The following is a 13,625-nucleotide window of genomic DNA, read 5'->3' as shown; positions in this document are numbered from 1 at the left end:
GCACGAATTGAAGGTAAAATATATTCTTAATTTTTTCTCTCGAATAAATCCGAGCAAAAGAACGGGCAGACGCGAGGTCGCTAAAATTCAATGGAGAAAGAATTCTTTTATGCACTGTGACAGAGGAGAGATTTCAGTTTCTCGGTACGCCTCGTTTCATAAAAGTTATCGTGTACGAACCGGAAGCAGGGCAGATTAGAGGTTTGAGCACGAGTTCCAGGTATCTGTAGCCCGAAGCACTCCGCCGGCATAGTTTTAAACAACATTCGAAAGCGAAGCTATCGCTGAGGGTAATGTTAACTTTATCAATGCACAGAGGAGCAAAATTTAACATTCGGCGAAAGAATAATATTTATCTCTCCTGCCCGTCGAATACGTGGAATAAAATTTTTCGCGAAACGCTTTGTTACGGAGAAACATCATTTCGAAAATAGATGACCCGTCTGTAAAATTTACATCAACAAATTAATCAAATTAATCAATTAATCGCTGGTAAAAAAAACACGAAAATGTAACGAAAGTACCAGTGACGTTCCGCGATGCGAATCACCCAGACGCCATTTTGGTGCACACGCATTTCCATGCGATTTTAAAAATCAATTTTCTCGAAAGATAAACCTTGTTCTACAAATATTGTATTCCATATTGTTGTTTGAACGAGCTATCACCGACAATGGGGGGAAAATAAAATTGCATTTTTGATAGTCGATGCATTAAACCGGGAAATCGACCTTCCTCTGTAAAGAATACTTCCTGCTAGAATAGAAACTGTTTATCAATACAAATAGTGAAATTGTTTGTACAGTTTCCATAGGAAGCAGATTTTAATTAAATCTATGCTATCTGCCGGTTGTACTCAAACAAAAGAATCTGTTTCTCCTATCAGACGCGCAAAAACGAATCGAAAAACCAATCGATAGAGCCCGTTTTTTGTTTGTCATATACTGCATTTTGTAAAACTCGAAACGGACGATGTACTGGACGAACCATGTAATAAATAAATTCCAACGAAACCAGGAAAATACGGAACTTTCTTTAATAAACAGGACCACGGGGAAATCTTTTGGAAAATATTATTTTGACGACTGCGAAGACCAAGTTACCCGGAACACGTTGCTCGAATTTCTGGTAAAACTGTATTTAAGCATCAGCAAAATGTTCAGCGCAGTATTCAATCTTTACGTGACCAAGTTAAATACCTTTACGCCACCTACGCGCGTATTTTTGCACGTATAAAGATTCTGTTTGGCACTGTGAAACCTTCAAACATACCTCAGGCTCTAGAACAGTTTGTCCAAAGGATTTACCGTCTCCAAGACACAAGAGAACTTGTTAACCTGGAGCTACACATGGTCTTAAGAAAAGGTGGACAGATCTACGTTTACTTTATGATTCAAAATATTCTACTCCTAACCCATTCAAGGTTACGTTAATACAGCTGCAACTAAACGTATAACGTTTCCTATAAATTGTTCCATTACGTTCGATTCTAATTTTTCAATATTCACGCGTTCGATATAGTGAAGAAGTATTATTATTGAAAGATTTATGTTCGAAAAAATGCTACGTTGGAATATTAACTTTCTGAATGAGTTACAGTTTCATTTTCCTCCGCAGAGAAACTTCTAACACGATATTGATCTCTCTAGTAGTCTTTTCTGCTTGTTTTACTTTACCCATCTTCAAAGAAGTTTTCCCTTTACAAAACAAAACTTATTATTGATTGTCTGACAGCTGTAACAATGAATATTTCAGTACAACTTCTGTTAATTTAAATTTACTTGGTGCCCTTAAAATAGAATGATACATACATATATTCATTGAAAATTTTTAAGTTAAACGAAATTTATAACGAGACTGAACGATCAGACAAAGAAGCAAATACCCATGCTTTTCAAACTAGATTCACAACCCCTGTAATACACAGTTACTACTGCATTACGACTGCTATTATATTTTAATCAAATTTACGTTTTAAAACACATGATAACACTGACTGACCTCATACCTGCCCTTTCAATTCCATAGAACGTTTATAATGTCGACAGCCTGTCACAACAGAGAGCGCAATCAGAATCGCGCAAATAATCAAGCTCAGATGCAACCAAATTCGACCGTGAGCCCCTGAAGCTCGAATATTTCTATCCAAACAAAACGCAAAATCAATTCATTCCCGGAACAGTGAGAATCAAAATATCGTTTCGTTTCAACAGCGTACGCGACGTGTGCGCACGTGGCAACGTGGCCAGTCGAAAACAATAACAAACAGAAAACACGGACGAAACATCTCGGGAACGCAAGCTTACATACTTTCGCTCGACTTACGCGGTTAAACAAGAAACAACACGCGGTCGTCTTTCTCTCTTCTGTATCTCTTTTCCCCTTGGCCAATCATCCTTGCTATCTCCGGTGAACGAATCGAGTCTCCTCTCGCGTCGAAAGGGAAAGGAATCGTCCCAGCGACGCGGTCGATCAACCCAGTTTCGATTCGAAGGGGACGCCGCGCGACAGAAGAAAAATAAAAAAAAAATAATACACTCGCGTCGCGAAACCACGGAAAACTTCCAATCGAAACGTTCGAACCGACGAGACGCTGTCGCTCGATCACCCCCTCACCACCCTTATTTTGTTATACTTTCGACAGTTACCGCACGCACGCGTTGCTCGATCGCGCGTCTCTTTTCACCGACAAACCGTTAACTATTCGCGGCCGTGGCGCTCGCTCGACTGGAGGAGCCTCGACTGCCGCCCCAGACGCTGAATCGTTTTATTCCATCCCCCACCAACGCGCTCGCACCCCCTTCCCCAAAATCGTAGAGGGCTGCGATAGATAACGCGGTGTCGTTGAATTTCTGACCCCATCTGGGTCCACCGAGATGAGGTCGAGTGTCGGGGCAAGCCTCCGACGCTGCCCGTCATTCGAATAAATTCTCGGAATTATCGTTCTAATAAAAATTTATTGGAATGCAATTTTATTCGAACGAAGGGGTGAACTTCGTTTTGCAGTAGACGCTTCAACGAGTATCTGATATCGGTCGACGAACGCTAAAAAAAACTAAATGCTGTTTGGTTGTAGCTCCGAAAGGCCCCTATTTCACATATAAAATTTTAGCCTTCTGTATTTATTAATATCTTGGAAATTAATGATTACTCCAAGATGAAATTTTATATCTCGATCCTTGTCACCTCTTGACCACCGAATCTTGTAACGATTGGGACCTCTTGAAACTTCATTACTTTGATTAAACATTTAAAACTATTGGCGTTCCAGGGAAGAGCGAGGGAGATTTTAAGGCACTAATTATTTCAAGAAGTGTACTCTGTGGACAATAGTAAACGAAAAACAGCCTACGTAAGCGAAACTCAGCCTCCCAAGTTCTAAGTTGATTATATAATTTGACCCTAACGCCGAGTGATAATGACAAGGCAGGGGCGTCTTCAGTTCAGTACGTAATGCAGCTAATCCGGTAACGTCTTCCTAAAGGCCGAGAGTAGCGAAACAGACCTTGCCGAGTAAAACTTCCGGGCCATTATGCCGGAGCACGTTGTATGCGCGCATACTTGGCCTCAACGCGCCGATATTTGTCAGATTTTGACGGGCTTTCCCGCGCGGCGAGCAACTTAGCGAACTTGGACGACTGACTGAGTTTAAACTATGGACAAGAATGGACGTTTATGACCTCAACCGTGTTCCATCTCTCCTAGTGTAGTTTATCGATTGATGCCTACGACTTTAAGCTCAAGCTGTTGCTCGCGCTTGGACAGAAATTTTATTAAATCACGGTACTAACGTCTCGTAAAAAAATCTCGAGCAATTTAAATCCTCCGGAAATTACGATCGATTTTAAAACGTGACTTCACCGTTCGACATTGTTTCAAAATTTAAATGACAAGCTTTGTCATGTAGAATACTACGTCGTATCCGAGGTATTAATTTTATTAGAGAAACAATTATAGGGGTAAGAAAATCTCCCGAAAACAGTAAACAATAGAAGTAACACATAGTAAATAAGATTGTACTGCAAATATACCGTGAAAATTCCATATATGTATATTTTTATCCTGCCACAACGTGGGCAATCGATAATCGATCTTAATTGCAATGCGACAGAGGGATTTCCGGGGTTGATTAATTACGTCGAATTTCAATTTGACGGAAACGATATTCCCTTCGAAACGTACCGGTCTCGCATTTACAGAGCGTTCCTGTAAATTGTGAGTATTACCAACGAAGAGGAAGTCTGATGTTATTTCATTTTCCAATAGCCGACCCGCTGCAGAGAATTCATCCTCCGCAGCGCTGCGTGTTTTCCGCGATACATTCCATCTCATAACAATTCATGCTAGAGAAAATCCAGCAGCACCGTGGTGCGTGTACATTCTGCGGCACGTACTACAGTTTGAAACCAGAAAGCTACAGACAGCTCGTTAAAACTTTGATACCCGCGTGCACCTCCGCGAGGGTCGTAACAATTTTCGGAGAATTACGGCAGCCATTACGGTCCGCAAGCGTGACAGACAGAAAAAAAAGTCGAAATTTCGCTTTCGTTTTGCGTGGCTTACGGGCAACTTTTGTTCGACGCGTTCTAAATAAATATTATAACCCCTAGAATATTACGATCGTAACCCTAGAACTCGTTTCGTAACGAAACTTAATACCGCAAGGAAGATAATTACCGTCGAAGCTAATAATATTTGTCAGTAATGAAACTAAACCAGATTTAACCAGATTCTCATAATATCACAGAAACTGAATGCTACATTCTTATATATTCATGAATTATCTCAGAAACATGATACGATTTCCTGATACACCAGCGACAGGGAAATACGTATCCTCTCATCATCGATAATTTTATTCGAGTCGAACCAAAGGAATATTAAAACAATCTTGCGTAATATATTGGAAATAACAGGGAATTTAATATCTGGTTTGTTTAAAATTTCAGAAATACAATTATTTTATAGCTTCGCAAGAAAGGAATTATTATAAATATCCAATACCACTTTCCCGTAACATCACAAAAATGAAATTCAACTCTGTTACAACGTTAAAGAAACCCAATACACCGCTTTCCCCGTAATTCCATAGAAACCTCGTACAGTCCTCCCACGAATCAAACACAATTTCCCGATGCCAACGCGAAAACCGGATGCCATCTTTCTGTAATTTTACAAGGAAAAGATCTAATAGCACCGCCAATACATGACGTCACGGATTTTCCATTTGCTGCGCGAAAGGCTATCCTCTTACCAGCCCTCCCCCCCGCCGTGCTCGATAACAAAATTCTCCGATATCTCCAAGGATTTCGCCCTATTCTCGACGAAGCATCAACCGTAGTTTCGTTTCTACTTCCTCCTGTACGGCGTAGGGTAATCCGTGAGAATGCTGCCTGTCGAGAGAATCGCCCCGGGGCCACCGAGGATTCCGCCCTTGTTCGCGAGCCAGCCATTCCCGCCGAAAAACCCGGCTGGCTCCAGTCTGTTCGTGTAAAATCCTGAGTCGCCCGCCCCAGCAATCTGAAGCAATCCGTTCGCGCTGGATAGTTGCTTGCCCTTTGTATCCTCGCGCGATTGCACGCCCAGATTGTTCAGCGTCTCCTTCAGTTGGACGATGCGATCCCGCAAGAATGATTGCGGAGAAAATTGAAGGTTTTGCGTCAGAGGCGTCAGGAACCACGCGAACGGGCCTGATTTCACAGTGGAGGAACTGCTTGTCTGCAAATTGATAGCAATGTTCGCTTTCAAGCAACAACACCACTTCGCTTCAAAGCGGGGTGGTAACTCTATCTCTAGCCAAAGTGAACAAGGATTCCGTTACTTGCCAGCGGGGTAAACGGTTACAAATTTGGTTTTAAACTCTATTCAAAGTATAAAATGAGAAAACAGGAATCACCAGTTCACTTGAAAGCGGGCTGGTGATTTTTATCTTGTTCTGAAACAGTAAAAGTTGGATCAGGAAATCAGAAACTACTGTAGAAGTATTTTTCGTTTTCTAGGTGTGAGTTAACCCAGACCTAAGTTGAGAACAATAGGAAGTACCATTTGCAGACGTTAAGAGGCCCATAACGGCATGCATAGAACCTACAAGAAACTTTGTTATACGTTCGTTTTATGGTGCAGTGTCAGAATGAGTTAGGTATGGGATTCTATTTACGGAATGCGAATAACAAGACGGAAATATTTTTCACGGTCTTACGCTTTGGCTCGATGCAGCGTCCAAAACTGATGTAATAAATTCTTGATCCACTGTCGTCACCTCCGTCCGCGTTCGATCATCGATCTTGTTCGAATCGTCGTGCGACTGAATTGGATTTGCACACATTTCAGACACCTGAATATTAAAATTTATTTTTGTAATACCATTGAATTTGTTTTAATGGATTCAAGGGAGTACACTTACCATCAACATGGTCAGTAGAACTGACTTCAACACCATCGTGCTCGGAGCGTATTCTTACAGTAGCACAGAGTTTAAAAATTTTTAAAAACACGTTTCAGTGACTTCCTCGACTGCGTGAACTGCCGTTGAAGCAGTGCGTTCAATATATAAACGCTTAAGGCGTCTGTTATCGCATGAGGGCACCCTCATACGTCGCCGATAAGACCAAAATTGCCAAATTATACGTCCATTCTGCTGGTATGCGTAATAACGTAACAAAGCTATTCGTGGCGAATATCTTTTATCGATTCCAAAACTCTATTGGCTCAATTTTACCATTTTCACGGTAATTAAACTCATAATCAAGCTGTAGGTATCGAAGTTATAGGACAATCAACGAACAATTACTATCACTGTCCAATCGTTCACAAACGAGAACTGTATCGAACGAGAATACAGTTCTCTCGAAACGATCCGAGAACCGGTCGACCTTTTCTTCGATTATATTCAATCGAGTTCTATAACCGAATTGCCTTGAAGGTGTGGTCTCCGTGTTATGTATCGTTCTTTTTCTCTCGTCTCGCTCGTGAAATCGTCACGATGGCCTTGTGCAAGGTCGCAATCTCCCAAGAACGAAAGTCCCGATCACGTTCTTGGGCCACTTGATCGCTGCAATTTTGTTTCTCTCTTTTAAAAACCCGTTTCTTAGCTTCTGTCGAATTGCATTTTACGAATGCCTCGCGACGGTCTTCGAATAAATTACGATCCCGTGAATTCTGAACGACCAACGAAGCAGAAAGAATATTGTGACAGATCAGCTTCGAGAAAATGATACACTCCATCGAAGAATGCGTGTTTAAATAATGTACAGTTACGCGAGTCTACGTACAGTTATCTAATACAGTACATACGCGACTCTAATACAGGAAAGATTGTAAATTTAACCAGGGAACGATTATGAGCCAGAGTATATCAGAACTTGATGCAGCTGCAACAACAATCGGGTAGCCGTAGGGCATCTTGGACAATACTACCAGATTAATTATTAATTCAATCAACACTGTCGTCGACGTGGGAAGCGCAACTATGGTCTGATGAATACGATTCGCTCAATACCTAAACTTAGGCTAAACTGCTAGGCAAAAAATGAATAAAAAATCACTGACGATCGAAAGACGTCTTAGAACAGATTCATCTTGTCTACCTTCACCTGCTGCATTACCTTTGTACAAGACCTAAACACACACTCACACACAACGAGACGTGAGACTGCGTTCCTCTAGTATGATAATGGAGACAGAGTGGGGGAGGCTCTCTAAGCTTAAGAGCTTACGTCGGACAGCACTGCTTTAGACAACACTGCCAATGTCATACCAACATCGATCGAATAAACATGGTCACGGATTAGGAAAAAGATAGACGTCGATATATTGGTGCTTTCAAATTTGAAGATCGTCAAAAAGACCAGAATCTCACACAGTAGTTCAGAAGATCACTTCTAAGACAATAGACAAAGGCCACAGAAAACACCGGGCAATAATTCAACCAAAGCAGGTCTTTCTGAACAACCATTTAGACTTTCAAGACAACATCCTATACTCCAAGACTTATCCTAACAAACATTCGATCGGTTCAATCGTTGAAAAGCAATATTGCTCTCGTGAAACCTGACGACCACAAGCTAGCAGGCAAAATTTCTGTGAATGATCGTTCCTGAGCCACGCGACGAGAGTCAACACGTCCCGAAAAACTCGGATTAGCCTCGTCAGCAACGTCTGGTTCGCTCGAGCAGTTCCAAGGCGTAATCCGTCGCAGGGAGAGTCGCGAATCGAGCCGAGTGCATAGCGGAAAAAGCGTCGTTCGGTTCACGGACGCACACGGCATACCGATCGCAACTTAATTTAAGTGTCACGATAGCCGTCACGGGCCGCGAACGAGCCTCTCCATCTTCCTTGTCGCGCGATTAACACTCCTGCGTGCTACTCGTTTACGCACGCGATCACGTCGAGTATAAGCGCGCGACGCCGAGGACGAGCCGGAACCGTTACCGTGTCTTTTCGAGACCAGTCTTTCCCCGACGCTTGACCGCGAATCTCGATCCAGTCGAGGAAAACACCAGGAATCCGAGGGTTACGCGACTTTTCGACCAGTTGGGAATCGACGAGCGAACCGTGCACAAGCGAGGCTAAACAGATCTCGTCGGTCCGGAGTCTGTGATGGGACATCAGAGTCTGAGCCAAGTTTCGAACGTGTCCCTTCTCATTTTATCGCTCGTCGTTCGAACCTGAGACAGAGAGTAGTCGACAAGTTTTGAGAAAAGGCAATTTGGAGGCTGATCTGTTCGAAGCGTTCAAGATTGCAAAGTTGTCGGGGACTCGAGCACCAGGATGAAGGCGATTTGTAGCTTCTTCGTCATTCTTTTGCTCCAGGAGGTGAGATACTGTTATGTATATCAGCTTCTTAGAAGTTAGTAGAAGATTAACATTCTCGAATTATTAGTAACGTATTAAAAATCGTCGTCTTCTACGAACAGAAAATTATTTTTGATGATCATTTTGTCTGACCCAGAGATGAGATGAGTTTTTTAAATGCCAATATTCTATGGTTCATTACTCCAACACTAACCGTGCTCCTACAGAGCCAGACACGTATAGAACCGTCACCGTATTTTACTGTCAACCGCAGGTTCAAATGTTTATGCTTTGCATTATTTGCCTCGATGCTGTACGATTTCCCATCGGAACCGTACATATTAAATTTCCTCCCACCCGCAAAAATTACAAAATTCTTAATTTTTTATTTGCATAATCTCTTTTTTTTACAGGCTACTCAAACGTGATATTTGTTTCGTCGATAGACTAATATCGAAATTAGTTTTGTCCGTCTCTCCATTTGATTCACGTTGTTTCCAACTATCTGCCTCGTCTCAGGATCTTTCTTATTCTTCACTCGTCTCTCAATTAGCCCTCCCCGTTTTAATTATCCCTCTAAGAAGTTTTGCTCGAGTTTAAGCTGCTCGTATCGTTTCTCCATTTCGAAGAATCGTGAGAGACGATTTTCAGACACCAGAAAACTTTTCCCCGTGACCGACAGTGTTAATTATCCCTCTAAATTACACCTTTGGGGTTGGACTCGGGAAAGAAACTGCTGCGTCGAATTGCTATGGACGAACTCCCGCTACAAGCCATAAAACTTTCGCGGGAAAATTCGTTCGACATACCGGGTGCGTCGCGCTATTTAGATGGATTACAACACTGCTCATTCGACGATAAATGATAAAGGGAACACTCAAAATTATAGAACAAAATCTAACCTCGTACCATTTTTGCAAGTGCAACGATGCTAACGTTCTCAATAAAACTTCATTAGTACTCTACAACTTTTGTCTACCATAAACTGTAAAACGACTTCTCCGAATTATTCGATACACCCAGTATGAAGAATAAGAGAAAAGAACCTTAAGAGCACATGCCTTAAGAGCATTCTAAGCCATTTATGCCACGCTTTTAACGTCAGTTTGCATTTAATTTCTTATTTATATCGCACAATAAAGTCAAAGGACCCCCTTGAAATGTTAATTAAAATTCATTGCTTCAGGCCATCGGCGGGGTGGTTAAGAATCCGCCAGCCTTTTCGAAGCCCGTCTACACGGACTCGTATCTTCCCGCAGCCATGCAGGTAAGTCTCGCGTTTAATTAAATGGAACTTAATCGCGCGTCTCGTTGCTTTTGCTTAGAACAATTTACGCCGACGCGCGCGGCGACAATTTCATTAAGCGTCGAATGCTTTCCGCACTTGGGAGTACTTTGATCATTAGGCCAACGTAGCGTGGTTTAATTACTGTCTGGTATCGTTAGCAGGGACAAATTAAAGATAGGAAAAGATCGATCGAAGAATAAATTTCAGGCTGAGTTCTTCACATTTGACATTAGACCCTAGCTGGTGTAATAGGATTATGGTGACATCTCTGATCGAACAATCACACTCGCGACATCTACAGCAAGAAGCAAAACTTGCACGTGAAATTTTAATATTAATATTATTTCAATATCGAAACACAAAACGTGCAAGTATAAAATACGTAGTTACGAACAATGCTTTCAAAAGATCAAGTTCATATACATAGTTGTAATTACTAGTTAGCGTGCTTGAGGCACTGTTGGCCTATATTATCAAGATCCAGAGATCACAAGCATGTACATAATCTACCCTTGGCCACTCCAGATCAAGGGGTTGAGATCCAGAATCCACTAGTCCACTCAACCTTCTCCGTATCATCGAGAGTACTCAAATTATCCGATCTTGACTACAAGCAATATTGCATGGACATTCTCGCTTGGACCTTTGCAACAAAAATATTTACAATTTCTACACAAATCCTATCCACTTTCGAGAAAAAAATTCGTATAGGTGCCTCAATTAACAAATCAGTATTCTTGATTTTCGTTTTACTTTGAGCTCTAGAATCTTCCATTAAATTTTTTCCCAGAGATGGCTGAATATCCTGTATACTACCAAAACTCTTTCCAATCGAATTCTACCATACTGGAAGTGTTAAAATCGATGCTGAAAACGATGCATTTCGACGCAGGTAATATTCCACGCGGTGGAACAACTGAAGCTCCTCCAATCGGAGGAAAAATTGGAAGGCTCTACCAGCACCGTCCCCCCAAAGCACGAGTGTCAGACAGCGTACGATCAAACGGACGACCAGGAAGCATCCACTGTCGTCACGGACACGACGACCAATCCGAGCACGCGGGGAAAAAACACCGAATGCGGATCGAGAGCGGAAGAAGTACCGAAGGGGGTGGAAATTTCAACGAAGTCGAGCGAGATTAGTAATGAATCGACGGACGCAACGAGCCAGGCAATCGAGGACAGCTCGGTCCATCAGGAGGCACCGGAGGTGAACGAGGAGACGCCTGAATTGAACTATGCGACACCGGAGGCGAATTACGAAGCACCAGAAGACGTGCACGGCGTCCAAGAAGCGAATCAAGAAATCCCCGAGGAGAATCAAGGGTCGAGCTCTATGTCTATAGACGCGAGAACCCCGAGCATAACGGAAACAAACGCGACTGTGTCGGGTCCGACTAATGCCACCTTGGATCAGCAAGGATCGATCGACGAGACTAAACAGAAGAAGAAAGAGCCCACCGTCGATACTGTTATACAGGAGGTTTACGAGATCGTGAAATCCACGCCGTCCGTGTTTCTGGACGAGGACGCTGTGTACCTTGGAGAATCTAAAAGCGCCACGCCGATCTCCGTGGAGAAGACGGAGATCATGGAGGACGAGGACGACGAGAACAGGTGATGGTTCCAGAAACCAAAGTAAAATCTTGTTAGGATTCTGGGTAGTCAGAAGGAGTTAATTCTCAGTCTTTTTAATTCAACTATGGACTTAAAATATGGTAATTTGACAGATTGAAAACATTAGAAATATTACAGAAATCCAAATTGATACTACGAAGGTAAAAGATGATCAGGATTAGTCAAATACGCGTCAACGCGTCAACTGTCCCCTCGCGCACGTACATGTATGTCAGACTAGTTCTCACTCGGTAGTCCTTGACCCATATATGGGACAACTTTGATTCAGAAAGCTTATTACTTCCTGGGACGTGTGAATGACGTTTATTTCTGCGTATGGAGACAGTGAGCACGTTATGGAGCCATTCTACTGCAAAACGTGTACTATTAGGTCCTCTTTGATAATTATCTAGCATTATAAAACTTCATTTATCATAAGATATTAATGAAACGTGTATACTAATTTTATCAAAGTGAAATATTCCAACACGGTAAAAAAAATTGTCGAGTTCGGTGTCAAAGTCCAGATAGACCCCCCCAAAGTCCTTGTATTCGTCACGGACAACCAATTGGCCTAAAAAGAAAGCTAGAAACCTAAATAGTTAATGACACACTCGACGTCCCTTTGCAGGTTCACGCGTCTTGGCGAGAAGGTGACGCAAGTGCCCAGACCAAGCCTAACCAGCTACTTGAGGCGCTCGAACGTGCCGCCGAGTGCCACGCTTCAACAACTAGCCAGCCTCTACGACTCCCTGAGCAAAGACGCGAGGAAGCAAGGTTATGGCAAATACACGGGCTACTCCGACGAGGTTCTGAACACCCTGATGACCTCGGTCGAAGGTGGGATCGCACCGCAGCTGAAGAATATCTTGGACAAGGTCCTCGAGCGAAACGAACTCACCAGAGACGACGCTAAGATCAAGACCAATCAGACGATTCAGGATCTCGATAACCCTTCGAGTACCCTCAGCAAGGAAATGAGGCCCTTATTGCCCTTGCGCTATTCACCCTAACCGACAACGTTTTCCAACTCGAGAATAGTGTCTTGAATTTATAGTTAATCGACAGTTTATGGTATTCAGAATTCTGGAAGAGACGTTGACGTAGCTACTCCGAGTGGAAGGCTTCTACTGTAGCTTATGCGTTCGATAATGTACTACAGAGACACGTGTATAGAGATTCGTGCAATTATCGAGGTAATAAGAAAGCACACTGCACCCGTTGCTAATGATCATTGCATATAACAACACGTCTATTTTATATTTCGTATTGATTTTGTAATTTATAGAAGGATGAATTACGCTTTGTTCTACGAGCTATTATGTAACAAGTGTTCCATTTCAGAAATGGAGGCTTGAAAGTCTCGAACTATTGTAACCTCTTGAATTCTATATTAGAAGATTGCCAAATATAACCGAGGACATCGTTCATGTATCAAATTAATACTAATTAAAAGTTTCTGAATTTAATTAAACAGTTGACTCATTGAACCGCAATGCTTCCCAGTACTTTGATTAATCATGAATACAATGAAGTTGACTCATGGTAGGTAAAACCACTAGCAGACATATACTAAGGGCCACATATACACGAATTAAGCCAAAATTTCAGCGAGTCTAATGATAGTCACGAAATTTTTTTAATAATAATTGCGTACTCCTACGTAACAACGAGTAAAGAGAGAACTTGGATATTGTCAGAAATAACAATTTATCAAAAAGTAAAAGGTGAATCGCGTCAATGAAAAGTCCACGCAAATTTCCACAATCTACCTTGACCTGCGGTTCGAACGAGGGACGATATTGTTTATTGCTTCGACAATATGAGTTGCCAGAGCCCACGGAGCAGCGTTACGTGCACCGAATGGCAATTTTGTTAAGCAATTCTGTGTCAATGGTTTGTCCAGAAAGCAAAGGCGTGGAGGGAA

The 13,625-nt window shown here is 42.2% G+C and overlaps 3 protein-coding genes across 6 annotated transcripts in view; 1 reads left to right on the top strand and 2 right to left on the bottom strand.

Annotated features, from left to right (window-relative positions):
- LOC143343384 (uncharacterized) overlaps positions 1-2,722 on the bottom strand; it is a 54,114-nt gene extending 51,392 nt beyond the window's left edge. For all 3 annotated transcript variants that reach the window (XR_013079956.1, XM_076768236.1, XM_076768237.1), the window contains exon 1: positions 2,326-2,722. The gene's annotated coding sequence lies outside the window, so the exon portion shown is untranslated. The remainder of the gene's footprint in view (positions 1-2,325) is intronic.
- Positions 2,723-5,275: 2,553 nt separating this feature from the next.
- On the bottom strand, positions 5,276-7,300 carry LOC143343674 (uncharacterized). Its single transcript, XM_076768810.1, has 3 exons — positions 6,404-7,300; positions 6,200-6,334; positions 5,276-5,718 (listed from the first exon to the last, which is right to left on the bottom strand). Exons 1-3 carry the CDS (start codon positions 6,437-6,439, stop codon positions 5,350-5,352), a joined length of 540 nt encoding a protein of 179 aa, XP_076624925.1. The 5' UTR covers positions 6,440-7,300; the 3' UTR covers positions 5,276-5,349.
- An 898-nt stretch (positions 7,301-8,198) lies between these two features.
- Impe3 (Ecdysone-inducible gene E3) lies at positions 8,199-13,112 on the top strand. 2 transcript variants are annotated; one of them, XM_076767940.1, is made up of 4 exons: positions 8,199-8,814; positions 9,980-10,060; positions 10,974-11,698; positions 12,330-13,112. In XM_076767940.1, exons 1-4 carry the CDS (start codon positions 8,770-8,772, stop codon positions 12,709-12,711), a joined length of 1,233 nt encoding a protein of 410 aa, XP_076624055.1. In that variant the 5' UTR covers positions 8,199-8,769; the 3' UTR covers positions 12,712-13,112. The 2 variants fall into 2 exon arrangements, with proteins under 2 accessions (XP_076624055.1, XP_076624056.1); XM_076767941.1 differs by lacking the exon at positions 8,199-8,814 and adding an exon at positions 9,498-9,605.
- Positions 13,113-13,625: the final 513 nt, after the last annotated feature.

The sequence above is a fragment of the Colletes latitarsis genome, chromosome 7 (assembly GCF_051014445.1).
Source record: "Colletes latitarsis isolate SP2378_abdomen chromosome 7, iyColLati1, whole genome shotgun sequence".
NCBI classification, from domain to species: domain Eukaryota; kingdom Metazoa; phylum Arthropoda; class Insecta; order Hymenoptera; family Colletidae; genus Colletes; species Colletes latitarsis.
The sequence above is the reverse complement of the archived record's forward strand: the minus strand, read 5'-3'. Positions and strand labels throughout refer to the sequence as shown.